The 18,855-nt window shown below is 43.6% G+C and overlaps 1 protein-coding gene across 1 annotated transcript in view; it reads left to right on the forward strand.

Moving 5' to 3' along the window:
- The window catches only part of zfhx4 (zinc finger homeobox 4), a 76,688-nt gene extending 58,823 nt beyond the window's left edge, over positions 1–17,865 (forward strand). The window contains 7 exon segments of the mRNA XM_063912656.1: positions 5,735–5,868; positions 6,938–7,138; positions 7,355–7,475; positions 7,620–8,714; positions 8,717–9,271; positions 9,274–13,002; positions 13,516–17,865. Of these exon segments, the coding sequence (XP_063768726.1) occupies positions 5,735–5,868; positions 6,938–7,138; positions 7,355–7,475; positions 7,620–8,714; positions 8,717–9,271; positions 9,274–13,002; positions 13,516–15,083 (7,403 nt within the window). The 3' untranslated portion in view covers positions 15,084–17,865.
- Positions 17,866–18,855: the final 990 nt, after the last annotated feature.

An 18,855-nucleotide genomic window follows, 5' to 3' on the forward strand; every position in this document is an offset into this window, starting at 1 on the left:
AGAGAAAAAAAAGGGATAAGTTGAGTGTTGTGGATATTACCAGGCAATGTCCAGGCCCCAGATTATTTTTTAATCAAATCAGTTTGCGTGCTTGTAATTTATAAGCGCCTTGCATTAATCTTTTCTCGTTCTTGTGCCCTCTCCGATGACATATTAATTTTTCATAAGCGCAGGATTAGATGGGGGGGGGGCTGTGTATATGTTTTTCTAATATTGCATCGCATCCTTGCAACCCTTAAATTAGTTTTTTTCCCTCCCTTCATTTTTCTTTCTCTCCTGTTTCCCCCCCCGTCTCAATCCATCCCTTAATTGTTGTCCAATCTGTGACCCTATCACCGGGCATTACCTCAGATAGCAAAAGAGCACACGACAGAAAGCACGGTTTATCCATTTGTAAGAATGGCAATGCTGTAAGCAGGGAGGGGCCACAATCCGTACAAGACGGCTTGGTGTTTTTTGTTATTTTGGAGCGAGGTAGGGCGCACATAATGCCTCCGCTGCAAGGCTGTGGTTGGGATAGCCCCGGCTTTGTTAGATTTGATTTACCCAAATAAGAATTCATATGGTCTTTTTATGTATGAGATGGAAATCCATGGCTGGGGATGAATATTGCATGGGGTGCCTTTTTTTCTCTCTGTCATTGCATGGGGTTCTCTTTCTCATTCTTTCTCCCTCTACTAATGTCTCCTATCCCACTCACCCCCCTTCCCAACTCACACACCTTACTCTATCCATCTCAAACTCCCTCCCCACCTCCTCTCCCTAGCATGCCATACCTAGCTCCATAATGTGAGGCTCAATGAGGCAGAAGGAGAGCTGAGTGAGGCTGGGGCCTATTAGTTTAGCTAGTCATCTATCTTTCAGCTCTATCTCTCTGACAGGCCTGTCTGACGGACTGGTGGGGAACCACCATCCATGCATTTACCGCCGCATATTACTGCCGGCGTCATTTAACACCACCGCACACATGCAAAATAAAAAAAGGTGGTCCAGGTTCCTTTAAATCGCGTTTACGTATGTGCGTGTCCCCTAGTGTGGTTTATCAGATGTCAGGAATGTATTTAATAAAGCAGAACCTTTTTTTATAATTTGTTCGAGGAATTGCATCGGGGTCAGCTGCAAGTTTGGATAGAAAGCCAGATGTATTATTGCTAGTGGTGTTTTATTTTTGCATTTGGATTACAGGAGGTTTCAGAAAGTCAAATGCCAGGAAACGCAAAAGGGAGCGTGGAGTGTCAGCGCGTTGTTATGCTAGGGTTATCATCAGAGACAGGGCCTTGTTTTTCTCTTTTTGCAGCTTAAAGTAGTAAGATTTAGCATCTCTATCCTCAGTCCCAAATCTCTGGCAAGCTCCAAATGTTCACATCGGTGCATGAGCCTGTGTGTGTGTGTGTGTGTGTGTGTGTGTGTGTGTGTGTGTGTGTGTGTGTGTGTGTGTGTGTGTGTGTGTGTGTGTGTGTGTGTGTGTGTGTGTGTGTGTGTGTGTGTGTGTGTGTGTGTGTGTGTGTGTGTGTGTGTGTGTGTGTGTGTGTGTGTGTGTCCATATGGAGATCTCCAGGGATGGGATTAAAGTGTGACCAAGTGAGCAGTGTGTTTGCGCACTTCATCTCAAAAACCGAGATCCTTTAAACAAAGAGGGGCAGATAGATAGAGAGGGGGAAAGAGAGTCAGAGAAATGCATATGGGGGAGGGGCAAGGGAAGCCACAGAGAGCTTTTTCCCCTTTGCTTCATTTACGTTGTCTTTTATAATCCCATGTCACTTTAGATTAATTATAATCCATGTTACATTTTCCATGCAAATGTCCCCGATGTGGATTACTTCCAGATAGCTTTGTGCTGTGTGTATATGGTGCATGTTGCCACCATGGCTCAGGGGCCCACTTCTTATAAATAACCAACTAAACAAAGGCCCTCCCATGGAAATGAGCCTGTCAGGCACACTTAGGAGATCTCTACCTGCTTCAAATTAGCAAAGAAATGACTCATTGTTCTTACAGTCAAATGTTGTGTATTCATTTCCAGTACAATTTTGCATTGTGCAGATATGGGTGGGAGACCAGATGGAATCTCATGCAAATCAGATATTAGATATTCCATATTAGCTCGTGCATCATCATGTAGGTTTAGAATATTTTCAGTCTTTTCTTTATTATTTGCATGCATCTTGCAAATGTTTCCACTTGGAGATGAGAGCTGGGCTCCTTGTCCTGTCTCTCCAAAATGAGATTAAAATATATTAAAGTTATTAGCATGCTTAATTACAGGCCTGCAGCTATTTCTTTGTGCATGTATGTGTGCTTTTCTGAGTAATGACAGCTTGTTGAACGTCTCAGACGATTTGTCAAATGTGACAAGGCCATGCTCATATTTATCTCTCATTAGAAGACGAGCCGGAGATGGCAGAGAAAAGGAGGGCTAATCATTAAAAAAACACAAACTACAAGACAGCTGCTGTTTAACTGCCTTTTCTCTCCCTGAACATCTGACTGAGTCTCTACATCTCACTCCTTCCCACTCTTTCTCTCTGCCTCCCTCCGGCTAGACCTGGGCCTGCTGAGTGCTTCAGTGGGAGTTTGGGGTTCAGAGTGTGTTGCTGTAATGTTATCAGGTGACCGGGGGTCAGCCTAATGCGTAACCTCGGAGCAGTAGGCCAGTAAATCATGCTGGCCGGCCCTCCCTCGCCTGTTTTGGCCAGCTCTCCCTCCTAGATTTACTACTCCGTAACCTTAGCCAGTCTGCCAGGGCTCAGGACAGCTAAATTGAATACTAAATCCAAGCTGCCGCCACCCAGCCTGCTCCTTCTTAATTGACAGCCCCCCCTCCCCACACTATGCTGTTCTGCTCTGTTTATGGGCCTTTTTTATTTTCAAAATGTCAGGAATGGAATCTAATTGTTTTGCAGCTTGTAAAGGAAAAAGACTGCAAACGATCCAGTTTGTTTCCAAAGATGTTGCTGATTTCATTTGAAGTTGGAGGAATAAGATACGTTTGCTTCTTTGAAAATCTCATTCGCTTGGTTCAGTTTGCACAAAAAGTCTCAACCTTTCCGGCTCAAAGGGCAGCTTCTAAAACAAATTGTGAAAAGCCAGGATGGTGCTCCTGCCTTTTGAGGAGCAGTTTGGAACAGAAATATCCTGAGGTGTTTAGAGCTCCTCTCTCGCTTTCTATCACTTCTGTTTCTCTACCTCCGTACTCCATTCGAGCGCCCACTTGCATGTACATAAGTGTGTGTATATCCAGCTCCCTAAACACCATTGACAGTTGCAAATAAAGATGGGTGGTGAGTGTGCCGCTCTCTCCCCCTGCAATGCAAAAGGGGTTGAGTGTCATAAATCACCTTTTGATTTATCCAATCAAGCAAGGTCCTGCTGCATGCAGACATTTGTCATTGGTGTGGGGGGGGGGGGGACAGTGTCAGGTTTATTCTGCCCCTCTGCTTCACTGGGCTGCAGCTGGTGGAGCCCACCTAAAGATGACGGGATGGAGGAAAAGGAGGGGAAAGAACAGGGAGGAGAAGGAAAAAAGGACATTAAATGTGGGGCGCAGAGACAAAGGAAAATGAGAGGATGTGAGGCTGCTTAAAAACTAAAGGATATTTGGTTTTCTCTTAGAGTTTGGGTTTGTGCAAGCCGTCGTATATTTGTGATACAGGTGATCATATCTGGAGGTTATTCTACAATTTTGCATGCAGTTCTATGCATCACAACAACATTAGTATTCACATTCGCAGGCCTTGCCATTTAAAGCTCCTAAGTGGCCATAGAGACAAATGCTCTCTCAACATTCAAGGTTAACCAACATTTTTTTGTACTCTACACGGCTGTCACAAGTGTTGATGAAAGTGCGAGGTCGTAGACGAATCCAAACCAGAAGGACAGATCTACGTGTCGCAGGCACACACGCACACACTCCACAAACATACTATACATTTACATTGGATATGACAGTAATCAATGGTGATCTGTGGGCTCTTTCCCCCGCCGCATTGTAAATGTGTTTGCAGCCCCCTTGTCTGACAATCGCCTCATCTCCTTTTGCAGGGATGTAATTTAGTAGCAAATTGACTGCAAGACGGAGGCAAAAATTGAAAGTTGAAATTAGAAATGGTCATAATAAATATAGCAGGCGGGGCAGGGGCTTTGGAAAAGGTCAGGTGATGTGACGGGTGCTTCCAGGCTGCACCCATCTGACCAATAGAGTGTCACAGGCCTGTCATGAAGCACACACACACTTGCATTAACACAGAAACACACACACACAAGCCCTGCAGGGGCCATCACAAGCAGTGGAAGACGAGATTACCTCGCTATTCTGAGCTGCAGAGCAATTCTCGGATGTTCTTGGAAATTCACATTGTGCCCTTGTGTGTTTTTTTTTAGTCCCCTCTCCCTCTCTTTCTTCCTTTCTTCCTCCCTCCCTCTCTCTCTTGTCACTTTCCTTGACAGGCCAATATTTCAGGCTCCAGATATAGGGGATTACAAATAAAATAAGTGGAACGCCTACTTAATGCAACAGAATTAAAATGCATGAACGGGCCGGAGGAATTGATATGCGCCCAATACAAACACGAGCCACAGAATAATATGAAATACAAAATGTTTTTTTTCAAACCCCCCTCTCCATGTATCAGTGCTTTGATTTCCCTTTTTTTCCATTTGTGCATCTAGCGTGAAGCGTTGATTCGCAAGAGTGAGGCTCACATATTGCCTTGAGTGACCAGACGAGGGAGGGGAGGCAAGAGGAGGGGGGGTGATGGCTTAGGGAGAGAGGGAGGAAGAGTGCAAGGGAGAGGGGGGAGGGAAGGAAGGAAGGAGGTAGAGTTGCTGTGTCTTTGTGTTGTGCCGAGTGGGTAAATTGCAGTGGCAGAGTATAGCAGAGCCTGCATGCCTTGTATCTCAGGATGAGGCTAATGAAAGATTTATCAGTGGCTGCAGCATTTACTAAATACAACCAGAGGCTGATCTCTCCACATTGAGCCCCGCTGTTAACGTCACACACGCTTACACGCACACACACAAACAGATACACACAAGCAGCGCCGCTACTGTACCACCAGGCGTGACCGAGCCCCGAACATTTTGCATCTTGTTCAGACAGAGAAGTTGTCGAGGCAGCTGGGGAAATGTATATGAACTAATGAAGTGTATAATATTACCATAACATTTAATGTATGTCGTGCTGTGATAATGAGCCTGCCTGAGTTTTTCTCCATTTCACATGTCCTCAGGGCGGAAACACGTCAGTGTATATGAATGTGAATTATGCAGTTGTATCCATGCTTGTGTTGTCTAGGTGTCAAATCATTTCTTTAATCATCACCTATGTCTCATTGAATATTAATGATGTAATGTGTTTGTTAATAGTCATTTGACTTAGTGGACTAACAGCCACATAATGTCAGACATTTCAATTTATTCGCTCAGTTTTGTCAGTTTTATGCACTTGATATGTTCTAAAATAATATTTCTCATACAGTATGTATGTGTGATTTATGGGACGCTATATATCAAAGTGACATGGCTCTTATGTTTAATATGTCCTTTTGCTCCAGAAGTCATTCCAAAAAGCTCAATTTAAAACATAAATCTACTGTTTAGCCATCAATCATTTTGTAATTTTGCAGCTTTGTGTTTTTTTTTTAAAACTGTTATTTTCATTTTCAATGCTTACCATTCTGACTCTGTCTCCCCTGCTCTCCCTTTCTCTCCCCTTCCTCCCTCCACCATCTGACAGGAATGAATGCCACATCCAAAGAGGTTACCGGACAGAATGCTATGGCTAAACATTCCCTCCTGCCAGATCGCCAAAACGAAAGCCCACCCAAAAGGCCAAAGTCTGCTGAGGGGAAGACCTCTGCCAATGAGCAGGTAAAGCTTTTTAGAATTACTGGTGTAGTTCATAGTAACACAAAAAAAACAGATCTCTATTTTCCCTTTTCTTATGAAAATACATCTGAAGGTTATCAAGCTTGTAAATAAAGTGTATATCTGGCAATTCAATATAAATTGAGACATGTTTGTTTCAAAAAGACAACAGCTAATGAGGCAGGTTCTCCTTCTTAAGCACTAATGAAATATAACCTTCACTGTCACTGTGGGATGAGCTAATGGGAAGATACTTATGAACTGTAAGTAGCAGAAATGCTAAGCTAAGCATTTAGCAATTGCTGGCGCCAGCTTTCTATCAAAGGGTTAAACACTGCCCGCCATTCCCTCCCTGACAGGGCTTTTTAGCATCAAGCGCAGTATCCCAGTCTTTGTGTTCTTAAGTGGAATACCTGCACTAGCCTTAGGCCTCCCTCCCTGCTTCTTTCCCCCTTTTTGCATCTCTTTAAATTATATGTGTTTTTAAATTAGATTATGAAGTATTAGCTTGTCTGGTTCTGGGCCCTGCAAGGAGGGAGGACTTAGTCATTTCAGAAATGGATTCTATTAAGACAGGTGGTGGGGAGGCAGCTATGTTCAGAGTACTCCCTGTAATGAGGGCATGGCGCAGCTTGGTAGAGTACACACCTTTGTCATCTGTAATACTGATTAGAAATTCTAGCCAATCGTGTTTTCTGCTAATAAAATTGCATGAGTTGAGAGACTTAAGTGAATTACATGAAACATGGTTGATCTACATGTTCTGCGTTAAGATGGGTATGGGGGTTGGTGGGATGCGGTAGGTGGGCAGTGACAAACAGGAAAGGATGCTTTTATAGATGGGCAGCTTTTACCGCTCCCAGTGCAGAAGACATCAGTTTGGCAATCATTGTTTTGGGAAGTGACCTCTAATTCTGATATAGGCTCTGTTTTGTAATAAATGAGGCCCACTTAAGAGTTGATGTTATGCAAAAAGTTATTCCTGCTGTTGGACTATATTTAAAACTGCGCATGCTGTTATTTTTTTCCAGTCCCAATCAGATACTTATTATTCCATCTTCTTTCTTTTAAGGTTCAGCAGTGTCCATATTGCAACTACAGCAGTAAAGATGCCAACCGTATGCAGCTCCATGTGATGTCCCAGCATTCCATGCAGCCAGTGATTCGCTGCCCACTGTGCCAGGATGTCCTGAGCAACAAGATTCACCTGCAGCTGCATCTCACCCACCTCCACAGTGTGGCCCCTGACTGCGTGGAAAAGCTGATTATGACTGTAGGTTGAAGGAATGATTATGAAGATGTGTGTGTTTGTTTGCATGTGTGTGTGTCAGCGAAAATGTTTTTGCAAGTTCGCAAATACCATTAAAAAAGAAGAGTATTCACACCTAAGAATATAACTTGAAATGCTTGTTTTCTGGACAAATAGGAAGTGTTGTGTTAATATTAACAAATGTATATAATAATAAAGAATTCTCTTTTGTCTTGATAGGTTGTTGGACCTGACACAGCAACACCAAATAATGCCATGCATCCACAAACTGGACAAGAGAAAGTTTTGTTTACAATGGATTCCTCTACCTCTCTTACTGATGGGTCAGGGAAGTCTCAAGGTGAGCAGCATTTAATATAGAAATATTTTTAAATAGTTTAAATATTGGGTTCATGTAGTTTAAAGAAAAAATAGAAACATACGATTGAAAAGCAAATGATGTTGTGTATTATTGTACTTCAAATTGTATTTTCTACCTTTTTAGGAAACATCTCAAAGGATGAGCTGAACAGCCAAGACAAGAATGAATTGGATCTGCAGGCTGAGGAACTTAAGCCCCCAAAGGAAGCCTCAGAGGCCCCAGGCTGGAAGAGAGCTAGCGGATTAGGACATGATAGCAAGTCCCCTGATACCCTACAGGACCATCTTAGTGAGCTCCAGAGGCTCCAGCAGCAACAACAGCAGCTCTCCGTATCTGATCGCCATGTCTACAAATATCGCTGCAACCACTGCAGCCTAGCCTTTAAGACAATGCAGAAACTTCAGATCCATTCCCAATACCATGCCATCAGAGCAGCCACTATGTGCAGCCTTTGCCAGCGGAGCTTCAGGACATTCCTGGCCCTCAAGAAGCATTTGGAGACTGGGCACCCTGAACTAAGTGAAGCTGAGGTGCAGCAACTCATAGGAAATCTGCCTCTGAATGGAGATATCACTGAGAGCGAAGCCAGGGCCTTGGAGGAAGCTCAGGCTTTTGAGCATGACTTGGACAAAGATGAAGAAATGGATCAGGAAGAAAAGCCTAGTCCTACTGAAAGTGACAGTGGATCTCTGCTTGATGAGATGGGATCAGAACCAAAACGAACTCTACCTTTTAGGAAAGGGCCCAACTTTACGATGGAGAAATTCTTGGACCCCTCTCGGCCTTACAAGTGCACAGTATGTAAGGAGTCCTTTACCCAAAAGAACATCCTACTTGTCCACTATAATTCAGTGTCCCATCTGCATAAGTTGAAGAAGGTTCTTCAAGAGGCGTCAAGCCCAGTCCCACAAGAGACAAGCAACAGCATTGACAACAAACCATTCAAATGCAATATATGCAATGTTGCCTATAGCCAAAGCTCAACTCTTGAAATTCATATGAGGTCAGTGCTTCACCAGACCAAAGCCAGAACAGCCAAAAGTGAAATGAGCAGCAGCAGCAGTATCACTGGCACCAGTGGCCCAGTGACTGCAAAAAGCCCATCCCTAAGCGTGCAAGGGAACAGCAGCAACGCAGACACTGCTAGAAGTGGAACACCCTCTGCTAACAAAGAAAACACTGTGGAACCCAAAGAAGCTAACAGCAGCAACAACACAAAGCAACCACGACTACTGACCATGTCTCAGCACAAGCAGCCAGCCACCAGTCAGCGCAGTCCTCAGCCCAATTGCAACTGCAGCTTCAACACGAGCTCCAGCAACAGGCTGCCTTCTTCCAGCCTCAGTTCCTGAATCCAGCTTTCTTCCCCCATTTCCCAATGACCCCAGAAGCACTTCTGCAATTTCAACAGCCACAGTTCCTCTTCCCCTTCTACATCCCAGGAGCAGAGTTCAACCTTAGCCCAGAACTTGCACTGCACTCTGCAGCAGCTTTTGGAATGCCTGGCCTTACTGGATCATTCCTAGAGGACTTGAAGCAGCAGATGCAACAGCAACACCAGATGCAGCAGGCTCAGGCCCAGCAACAGGCTCAGCAGCAGCATCAACAGCAGCAGCAAGCCTCTCAGAACCAAATGCAAATGCAGCAACAGAAAATCCAGCAATTGCAGAACCACAAATCCAAAATGGAGTCAAGCTCTTTGTCAGAAATTCAGATGTCAAAAGACGCAGAGGACCAACTCGGAAAAAAGGAAAATCGAGCAAAGATGGAAAATGCGGTGAGGCTGGTGACGGAGGAAAAGACAGCAAGGACCCTCGAAAATCCAAATTCTCTGAGCCATTGATTCCTCCTCCACGCATTGTGTCAGGAGCAAGGGGCAATGCAGCCAAAGCACTACTCGAGAACTTTGGATTTGAACTGGTCATCCAGTACAATGAAAACAGACAGAAAAACCAGAAGAAGAACAAAGAGGGAATTGAACAGGTGGAAATGAACATGGATAAGCTTGAGTGTGGAATGTGTGGGAAACTCTTCTCCAATATGCTTATTCTCAAAAGCCATCAGGAACATGTGCATAGTCAATTTTTCCCATATGTGGAGCTTGAGAAGTTTGCCCAGCAGTACAGAGAGGCTTATGACAAACTCTATCCAATTAACCCTGCTTCACCTGAAACTCCACCGCCAGCGCTACCACCCCCTCCTCCACCCCCACCTACTACTCCAGCCCCAGTGACTGCTACTCAACCTCCCTCTACATCAATGACCAAACCCCAAACCCCAGTACCTTCACCTGTTTCTGCCCCCAATACAGCCCAAAACCAACAGTCTCACCAGGCACCACCACCCCAGCCACAGCCCCCTCCTCCACCACCTAGTGCCCCTGTTGCCCCTTCTCAAGTGCAGCTCCCTGTTCCCATGGATCTGCCGCTATTTTCACCTATGATGATGCAGTCTGTCCAGCACCCAGGCCTGTCACATCAGCTTGCCCTCCAGCTGCCTGGTATGGACTCTCTTTCCTCAGACCTCTCACAGCTCTGCCAGCAACAATTAGGTCTTGATCCAAACTTTCTCCGCCAATCCCAGTTTAAAAGACCACGCACCCGTATCACAGATGACCAGCTGAAGATCCTCCGTGCCAACTTCGACATTAACAATTCTCCCAATGAAGAGCAAATTCAGGAGATGTCAGAGAAGTCTGGCTTGCCCCAAAAAGTCATAAAGCACTGGTTCCGTAACACTCTCTTTAAAGAGAGACAGCGGAGTAAAGACTCTCCCTACAATTTCAATATTCCTCCCATTACTACATTGGAAGATATTCGAATTGAACCCCAGCTCAGTGCACATGAATACTACAGAACTGACTCTTCCTTCAACAAGAGGTCCTCCAGAACCAGATTCACTGATTACCAGCTGAGGGTACTTCAAGATTTCTTTGACACTAATGCCTATCCAAAGGACGATGAGATCGAGCAACTTTCCACTGTGCTCAATCTACCATCCCGGGTCATTGTTGTGTGGTTCCAGAATGCCCGTCAGAAAGCCCGCAAGAGCTATGAAAATCAGGCAGATTCTAAAGATGAGAAAAAAGAGCTGACAAATGAGCGATACATCAGAACCACTAACATGCAGTACCAGTGTAAGAAATGCAACATTGTGTTCCCTCGCATTTTTGACCTTATTACTCATCAGAAAAAGCTATGTTACAAGGATGAGGATGAAGAGGGGAATGAGGAAAGCACGTGTGAGGAATATTACAGTATTGAGCAAGCTCCACTTAGAACTACGCAAACACCTTTTGAGACTCCAAGACAGTCTCACGGAACTGCCAGCAGTTCTGGTTCAAGCTCCCCTGTGATGGCCTCTCCTCGTGCCAGCATGGGGAAAACTTCCCCCAAGCCAGAAATTCCCCCTGAAATTGAAACTAAACCAACTGAGACTGCACCCTCCCCTGTGATCAAGTCACTACCAGAACCCAGACCATCAAAGGCTTGCACACCTCAGCCACCTCCACAGAAAGCTCCCCAGCCACAAATGTCAAGACCCCATTCCCAGCCACAGGCAGCCGCTGTGCCCTCAAGTCCACTCTCCCTGGCCCTTTCCTCACTTACAAACAGCCTGCCCCACCAGATGCTTCAGTACCAGTGCGACCAGTGTAAGATTGCATTCCCCACTATGGAGCTCTGGCAGGAGCATCAGCACATGCATTTCTTGGCTGCCCAAAACCAATTCCTTCACTCTCAGTTTCTTGAAAGACCTATGGACATGCCCTATATGATATTTGACCCAAATAACCCTCTAATGGCTAGCCAGCTGCTATCCGGAGGCCTCTCTCAAATCCCATCTCAGGGAAGCTCTGGTTTGGGCTCTGCTGCAGGCTCTGGGTCAATGAAGAGAAAACTGGATGACAAGGACGAAAGTGCTACCGATAAAGATGGTGGAAACAGTAGTGAAGAACAACACAGAGATAAACGTTTGAGAACCACCATCACACCTGAACAACTGGAGGTTCTCTATGACAAATACCTACTTGACTCTAACCCAACAAGGAAGATGTTGGACCACATTGCACGTGAGGTTGGCTTGAAGAAGAGAGTAGTGCAAGTTTGGTTCCAGAACACTCGTGCAAGAGAGAGAAAAGGGCAGTTCAGGGCTATAGGTCCCTCCCAGTCCCACAAGAAATGTCCTTTTTGTAGAGCACTGTTCAAGGCTAAATCTGCTCTAGATAGCCACATAAGATCTAGACACTGGCATGATGCTAAGCAGGCAGGTTTTAGCTTGCCACCAAGCCCTATGATGAATCAAGACAATGAAAGAGGTGAAAGCCCAAATAAGTATAACTTCTTTGACTACCCACAGCTGCCTACCAAGACTGAGCCAAATGAGTATGAGCTACCTGCTGCATCCTCCACTCCAGTCAAACCATCTGAAACACAATTAAAAAACTTCTTGAGCCCTTCATCCTTAAAAGCTGAAAACTGTGATGAAATTGAAGGGCCTAACAATAATTCAGCCGAAGCCTCATCTTATGATTTTAGTAGGATGGACTTTGATGAGACCTCATCTATTAATACAGCCATTAGCGATGCTACAACTGGAGATGAGGGTAATAACAATGAGGTTGAGAGCCTCACAACCAATGGAGACAAGCTGAGTGACAACAAGAGTGGCATGGCATCAAGTTCTGATGGTGGCAACGAGAGGTACCAATACAGCATGGTGAGCCCTGCCCTCAGCTTCTCCGGAAGGGACTGTGACTCTTACTATAGCTATAGAGACGATGAAATGGATGACTTTAATGACAAAAGTGAATCTTCGAGCCTTGCTGATCCCAGTTCACCTAGTCCCTTTGGGTCAAACAACCCCTTCAAGTCGGGGAAAGGCAGCAGTGGCGGGGATAGGCCAGGCCACAAACGATTCAGGACGCAGATGAGTAACCTGCAACTGAAAGTCCTCAAAGCCTGTTTTAGTGACTACCGCACTCCAACAATGCAAGAGTGTGAGATGCTGGGCAATGAGATTGGACTCCCCAAGCGCGTTGTCCAGGTTTGGTTCCAGAATGCCCGTGCTAAAGAAAAGAAATTCAAGATTAACATTGGAAAGCCATTTATGATAAGTCAAGGCTCACCAGAAGGGCCCCGGCCTGAGTGTACTTTGTGTTGTATAAAGTACACTGCCCGGATGTCCGTCCGAGACCACATCTTTTCCAAACAGCACATCGCCAAAGTGCAAGAAACCCTGGGAAACCAGGTAGATAGAGAAAAGGACTACCTAGCACCAACCACTGTCCGTCAACTGATGGCCCAGCAAGAGCTCGACCGCATGATGAAAGTGGGTGAGGTACTCAGCCTGCCTGGCCAGCAGCAAAAGACTGCAGTGGACAACAATAATGCACTTCATGGCCTCAGCCTACCCTCAGGCTACCCAGGGTTATCTGGCCTTCCGCCAGTACTACTCCCCGGGGTCAATGGGCCATCATCACTTCCTGTTTTCCCACCCAACACACCCGGTGAGTTAGTATGACAGTGAAAAAAAAGTTTAATAGACTAGAAGCTTTATGAACTGAGCTTTATCATGCACTATTTTCTTCTACTATACTACTGTTTGTTCTGTATCACAGTGGTGTTTGTCAAAAAGTCTTATTTTTTAAAACTATTTTAAAATTCAAAATGGTGGGAGTTAGTGCATGCATAATGTCATCATCAGAGCTGAACTGCTAATTGATAATTCAGAGATTTTTTTACAACAAATGTGTCTATATCATGGCTTTTGTTTGTGTTGTTTGTGTTTCCCTTATTATAGGTTTGGTATATTTATATTATAATATATTGGCAGATTGAAATAATCATAAAGCGCATGTGACAGTTTTGATCCATAACAAAATCTTATCAAGAGTGTTTAAGACTGAGCCAGTGACAAATTAAGCACCTTTATCTTTTCATATAAACAAATTTCCATAGTGATTTGGGTTTGAATATCTAAATATTAAATATTTCCATATTTATATACCACTGTATTTCAGCTTTAGCGTCTCCCGGTGCTGGCATGCTTGGGTTCCCTACACCAGCCACCCCCTCTCCTGCCATGTCTCTCAGCACTACCCCAACCAAGACTCTTCTGCAGACTCCTCCTCCTCCTCCACCACCTCCTCTTCCTCCTCCTGTTCCCTCCACACCTTTGGCAGCAGTAAATCATACAGAGCAGCAAGGTAAAGACACTGAGAGAGACAGCAGCAAGAAATCAGGAGACAAGCCACCGCAGATGAAGGCGAAGGACAGAGAGAACGAGAGCGGACTACGCCCTGTGACCCCCAGCATGGCCAAGAAAAGGGAGAAGCACGGTCCAGCTCCAGGGAAAGCAGGAAGTGAGACTCAACTAGACGCCGCACAGCTTCAGGCACTTCAGAATGCTCTTGCCACTAGTGATCCCAACTCTTTCTTGGGTGGCCAGTTCCTGCCCTACTTTCTACCTGGATTTTCCAACTGCTTTTCTCCCCAGCTTCCTAGAGGGGTCCAAGCTGGCGGCTATTTCCCACCCATGTGCGGAATGGAGAACCTGTTTCCATATGGCCCAGGAGCAGTCCCACAAGCTGCCATGGCCGCTGGTCTCTCCACGACCGCTCTCCTGCAGCAGTACCAGCAGTACCAGCAGTCCCTCCAGGATTCCCTGCAGAAGCAACAGCAGCAGCAGCAGAAACAGCTTGAGCAGCAGCAGAGACAACAACAGAAGCAACAGAAACTCAATTCTGTGAAGACAGCCCAGAGCATACAGAGCGCCACCACCAACTCCCTCAAACCAAAAGAAGCTATAAAGGCTAAGGATAACACCAATAAAGGCTCTTCAAAAGAAAGCACAAAAGAAGAACCGAAAACAAATACCAAAAGTACCATAGATTTTCCAGACGCTTTTATTGTACCGTCCGTCAAGCATGAGTTTATATGCAGGAAGTGCCAGATGATTTTTGCTGACGAAGATTCTGTGGTGCGTCATCAGAAGTCCTTCTGTTACTTAGGACATCCTGTTACTGACCCGCAAGAGACAGTGCTTCGAAAGGCAGTGAGCAACTACACTTGTGTTGCCTGCAATGTGGTTGTTAACGGGAATGAAGCACTTGGCCAACACCTTCAGTCGAGCTTGCACAAAGAGAAAACAATCAAACAAGCAATGAGAAATGCCAAAGAGCATACTAGATTATTACCTCACTCTGTCTGCTCCCCTACTCCTAACACCACATCTACCTCGCAGTCTGCAGCTTCTTCTAATAACACCTTTCCTCATCTCTCTCACTTGTCCATGAAGTCCTGGCCAAATGTCCTGTTCCAGGCCACCACAGCCCGGAAAGCTGCTTCCTCCTCCCCGTCTGCCTCTCCTCCTCCCCCCCTCTCCTCACCTTCAACGGTTACCTCAACTTCCTGCAGCACCTCAGGGGTTCCAACCTCACTACCCACCGAGAGTTGTTCAGATGAGTCTGACAATGAGCTAAGCCAGAAGCTGGAAGACTTAGATAACGCGTTGGAAGTCAAGGCTAAGTCGGCCTCTGGCCTAGACGCGAGCTTCAGTAGTATCAGAATGGATATGTTCAGTGTGTAGGAGTGACAAAAGGATCCCTTGCTTAAAGAAAAGAAAAAAAAAATAAGACTTTTTAAACTGCAGTTCCAAAGTTTCTCTTAACCCAAAAAATTACAGTACCAAATGATTGACTCAGGATTGTTTTTCCCATATTGATATGCTGGCAAGATATTGATTGATTTTTGTTATGGACAGAACTGTTGCAGATGCTTGACTGAGCTTATATTGTATACAAAAACATGGAGTAGGAAAAAATCCCACAGGCTCCCTTGGGGGGGCTTGTTTCAAGCCAAAAACTCTCACGATAGCAAATTGCACCTCAGCTGGATTGTTTTCCAAATGCTAGCATGTACTGTATGGGATGACGATCCAGAACCCTCAAAGAGAATCTCTCTTAGTTTAGATAGGTGTAATTCAGTAGCTTTAAATTCTCAGGTCAGAACATAACATTTCTCATTTGTTAAAGCAGCAACAAGCCTGGGTACACTTGGCTTATAACCAAAACATGTCAAGCTTTATCGGACGCATTTCCTTGATGTGTATAGAGTACCAAGAGACAATATTACTGTTACAGTGGACGATGTGCATATCCTTTTAGTTTTGCCCTATAAAGACAGTATGGTTTTGCCACTGAGGGAATTTAGAATGGTGAAGTAAATGTGTATGATGCCCCTGTGTTTGCCAGTTTGTATTACAACAAGCTGTATCTATTTCCCGCCCCCTTTTTTTCTTGTAGTATATACTAATCTGTGCCAACTCTTACCTTCTCACTTTTACCTCTGCTTACACCCTTTTCTGAAGAGGTAATAACTCTAGTTTTGATAGACTCTCTCGGATTATGTGAATATAACATTTTTCATTTGTGAATTGCTGTACTGTTACGGTACCTGCTTGTGTCTGGACTATAGTGCACTTATTTTGTTTTATTTTTTTTGTTTTTTTGAGTAGGCCATTTGTTAATTTAATAGATTTTTTTCTGTTTGTTTGTTTGTATGTTTGTGTTTAATTATTATTTGTGTTTATTGCAGCAGCATATTGGTCCATATTTGTTACAGGATTGATGCCTAACAATCTATAGACCTATTTAACAATTGGTGCATCCATGAAAGCAGTACTGTATACTTGAAACTGTTAAGGTACAAGTTGGTCACAATGTTAAAAAAAGGTATGATTATTTACGTTTGCAATTATGCTGCTTTAAAAGGGGGACAACAGCATTTTTGTTGTATATTAAAACCATTTTTCATGTACTCGTAGGACTTAAAACAGTGTTACACCTAAACGCAGCCATTTACTGCATAGGTTGACGTCCTCCCATCAATTCTCCGGGCACTTCTGACGATCTACAGATAAAGTCGACATTTTAATTTCTAAGTGATTTCAACATTGCAAAGTATTACCTTACAAAGTTTTGCTGCTACTGTGTAATGTTATTTTGCTTGCCATAAATTCTCTCAACTTTCTACCAGACAAAATACTGATCCATTAATTGCTTTGCTTTGCTATTTTTTATTTTATATTATTTTGTTATTTTGCTGTGGAACTAAGAATGTGAAAGCTGTCAAAGGGTGTTCAATTTTTTACGAATCACTTTCTAGTTTGGTAATTGAAACCAATGTGATTCATTCCAAAGTAACAGAAGGCTATTTGTATGAAAGACGAAGACTTGTGAACAAAGAAAGCTAAGCTGTTGTACATATTCGTAGTTGGCTGTGCATGGTACAAATTTATTAATATGAAGAAATGCAAAAATGTATTGCTTTTGGTATTTCCTATTCTGAGATGAGCAAGTAGCATGTAATGCAACTGTTTGACAGGTTAAATCAAATCATGCTTAGTTATTGTTTCAAACAATGAAATCCAGTAACATTTCCTCTTCTGTTTTATTATTGTAAAGGTGTTTTGTTTTTTTTCCTTCAAAGTTTTAAAGCAAAATGTCAGTTTTAATTTTCTGCGTGAGCTTTTTAATTGTCATTATTTGGATTTTTAGTATTTTAACATTTACTTTAATCCTGAAGACACTTTTCGATTGTGTTTCATAAGAGACATCCTGGCCTCCCAAGGTGCAATTCTGCCATTGTACAAACATGAGCGACTGTCCTGATTCCAAAGGCTTCACAACTCTGGCTTTTTGCCTTTCCCCACTCTGTGGCTCAGCATTATAAGACTGAACTGTCAGCTAGCATCATGTGCTAAGATGTTAGCATCAGACAGGACGCTTTCCACACCAAGGACTGGTAAAAGCTAACAAACCAACAAAGAGGATGGTCCAACAATATAACTGTACATAGATATTGCAACTGCACAGCAGCCAAAAAGAAAAAAAAAAGAACTTTTTAAAAAAAATGGATGGATTGTGTCATGTTTATGAGGACAGCCTTCAAAAGGCTGAAATTGGAATTGTTCTTCTGGATGTCAAAGGGATTTTCATGGCGCAATCATATCCTACACAATATGTACTCTTCAACATCTGGGTTACATAGGAAATGCACCCTGAGGTTTTAATAAGAAGAAGCCCCTATGGCTAAAACTTTAAATAAACTAAACCAAAAATGTTATTGATGTTTTATATATAGAGAGTAGTCGCATTAGTTTTTGTTACTGTACTGTTTGAGGTCTCAACTGTACCGTATCACGGTAATAACATGGTTTTGAAACCTTTTTTTTATTTTGTCACAGACCTGTTGTCATAGTTGAAATGACGTTTATTGTAGATGGTATTTGAACAACTTCTGGAAATAGTTCATCAAGTATGTTTGTTGCTCATTGTTGTGATACATTAAAAACTGTATCTGCAAACCAATCTGGTCTCATCACATGTTCTTTATTCCATCTCCACAATGTTCTCATCTTATCATGAAGTGTTATTGGCTTGTTTCTAATTGACAGTCATTTAGAATATATAATTAGTCCAAGTTTATTTCCCACAATACAACTGTTTCATTTTAAATTCTGCTTTTATATTGTGAATTGCCTCATACAGATCCTTTCACTGCTCACAAAGTATGTATTGTGTCAACATCCCTCTAATGATCGTCACTCCAGTCCCTGACTGAATTTCCAAATCATATAATGGGTATTTCCCGTCATTATGCTATTTGTGGTAATCTGACTCTAAGCAGATGCTGGGGATTATGTTTGGAGCTGTGTGCTAATCTGGATCTGATCAGGTGCAGCTCTAGACCCCTCCCATAAAGAAAAGAAGAAAAAATGTTCACAATGATAAATCACAATCATGGAAAAACAGATATGTGGGTTATTTGAATAACGGGGATCCTGTATGTATGTAAGGACGAATCACATACCATTTCACCTCAATTTCCAGTTAGATAGGTAGGTAGGTAGGTAGATGCGTAGACAGACAGACAGACAGACAGATACGTATATAGGCAGAGAGACACGTAGATGGATGAAATTATTGTGGAATTGTTTTTTGTGCTGCCGACTACTGCATTTAAAATTCTATTAAATGAAATGCGCGTCTGTGAGACAGGAGGGTGACTTTTTGGATCTGAGGTCAACAGATGTTGTCACATTAAAAATTGCACCTCAGGAAATCCTCAACACAATACATCACACCCTGCCAGCGGGACGTGTCCGCCACCGGTGTCAGGGTCACGGAGAAAGCCGACATTCACAAGTCGTTAAATCCACCTAATGAAATTTCACAAGGGCAGCAAAAATGAAGGGGAAGATGAGGATCTTTTCAGTCCAGGAGAATTGCTTGTAGCCTTTATTGTTTCGCTTAACACAGTGTGCAGTGAAACGGCCGCGACATGTAGAAGCCACAAAA

This window comes from Eleginops maclovinus, chromosome 21 (assembly GCF_036324505.1).
Source record: "Eleginops maclovinus isolate JMC-PN-2008 ecotype Puerto Natales chromosome 21, JC_Emac_rtc_rv5, whole genome shotgun sequence".
Taxonomy (NCBI): domain Eukaryota; kingdom Metazoa; phylum Chordata; class Actinopteri; order Perciformes; family Eleginopidae; genus Eleginops; species Eleginops maclovinus.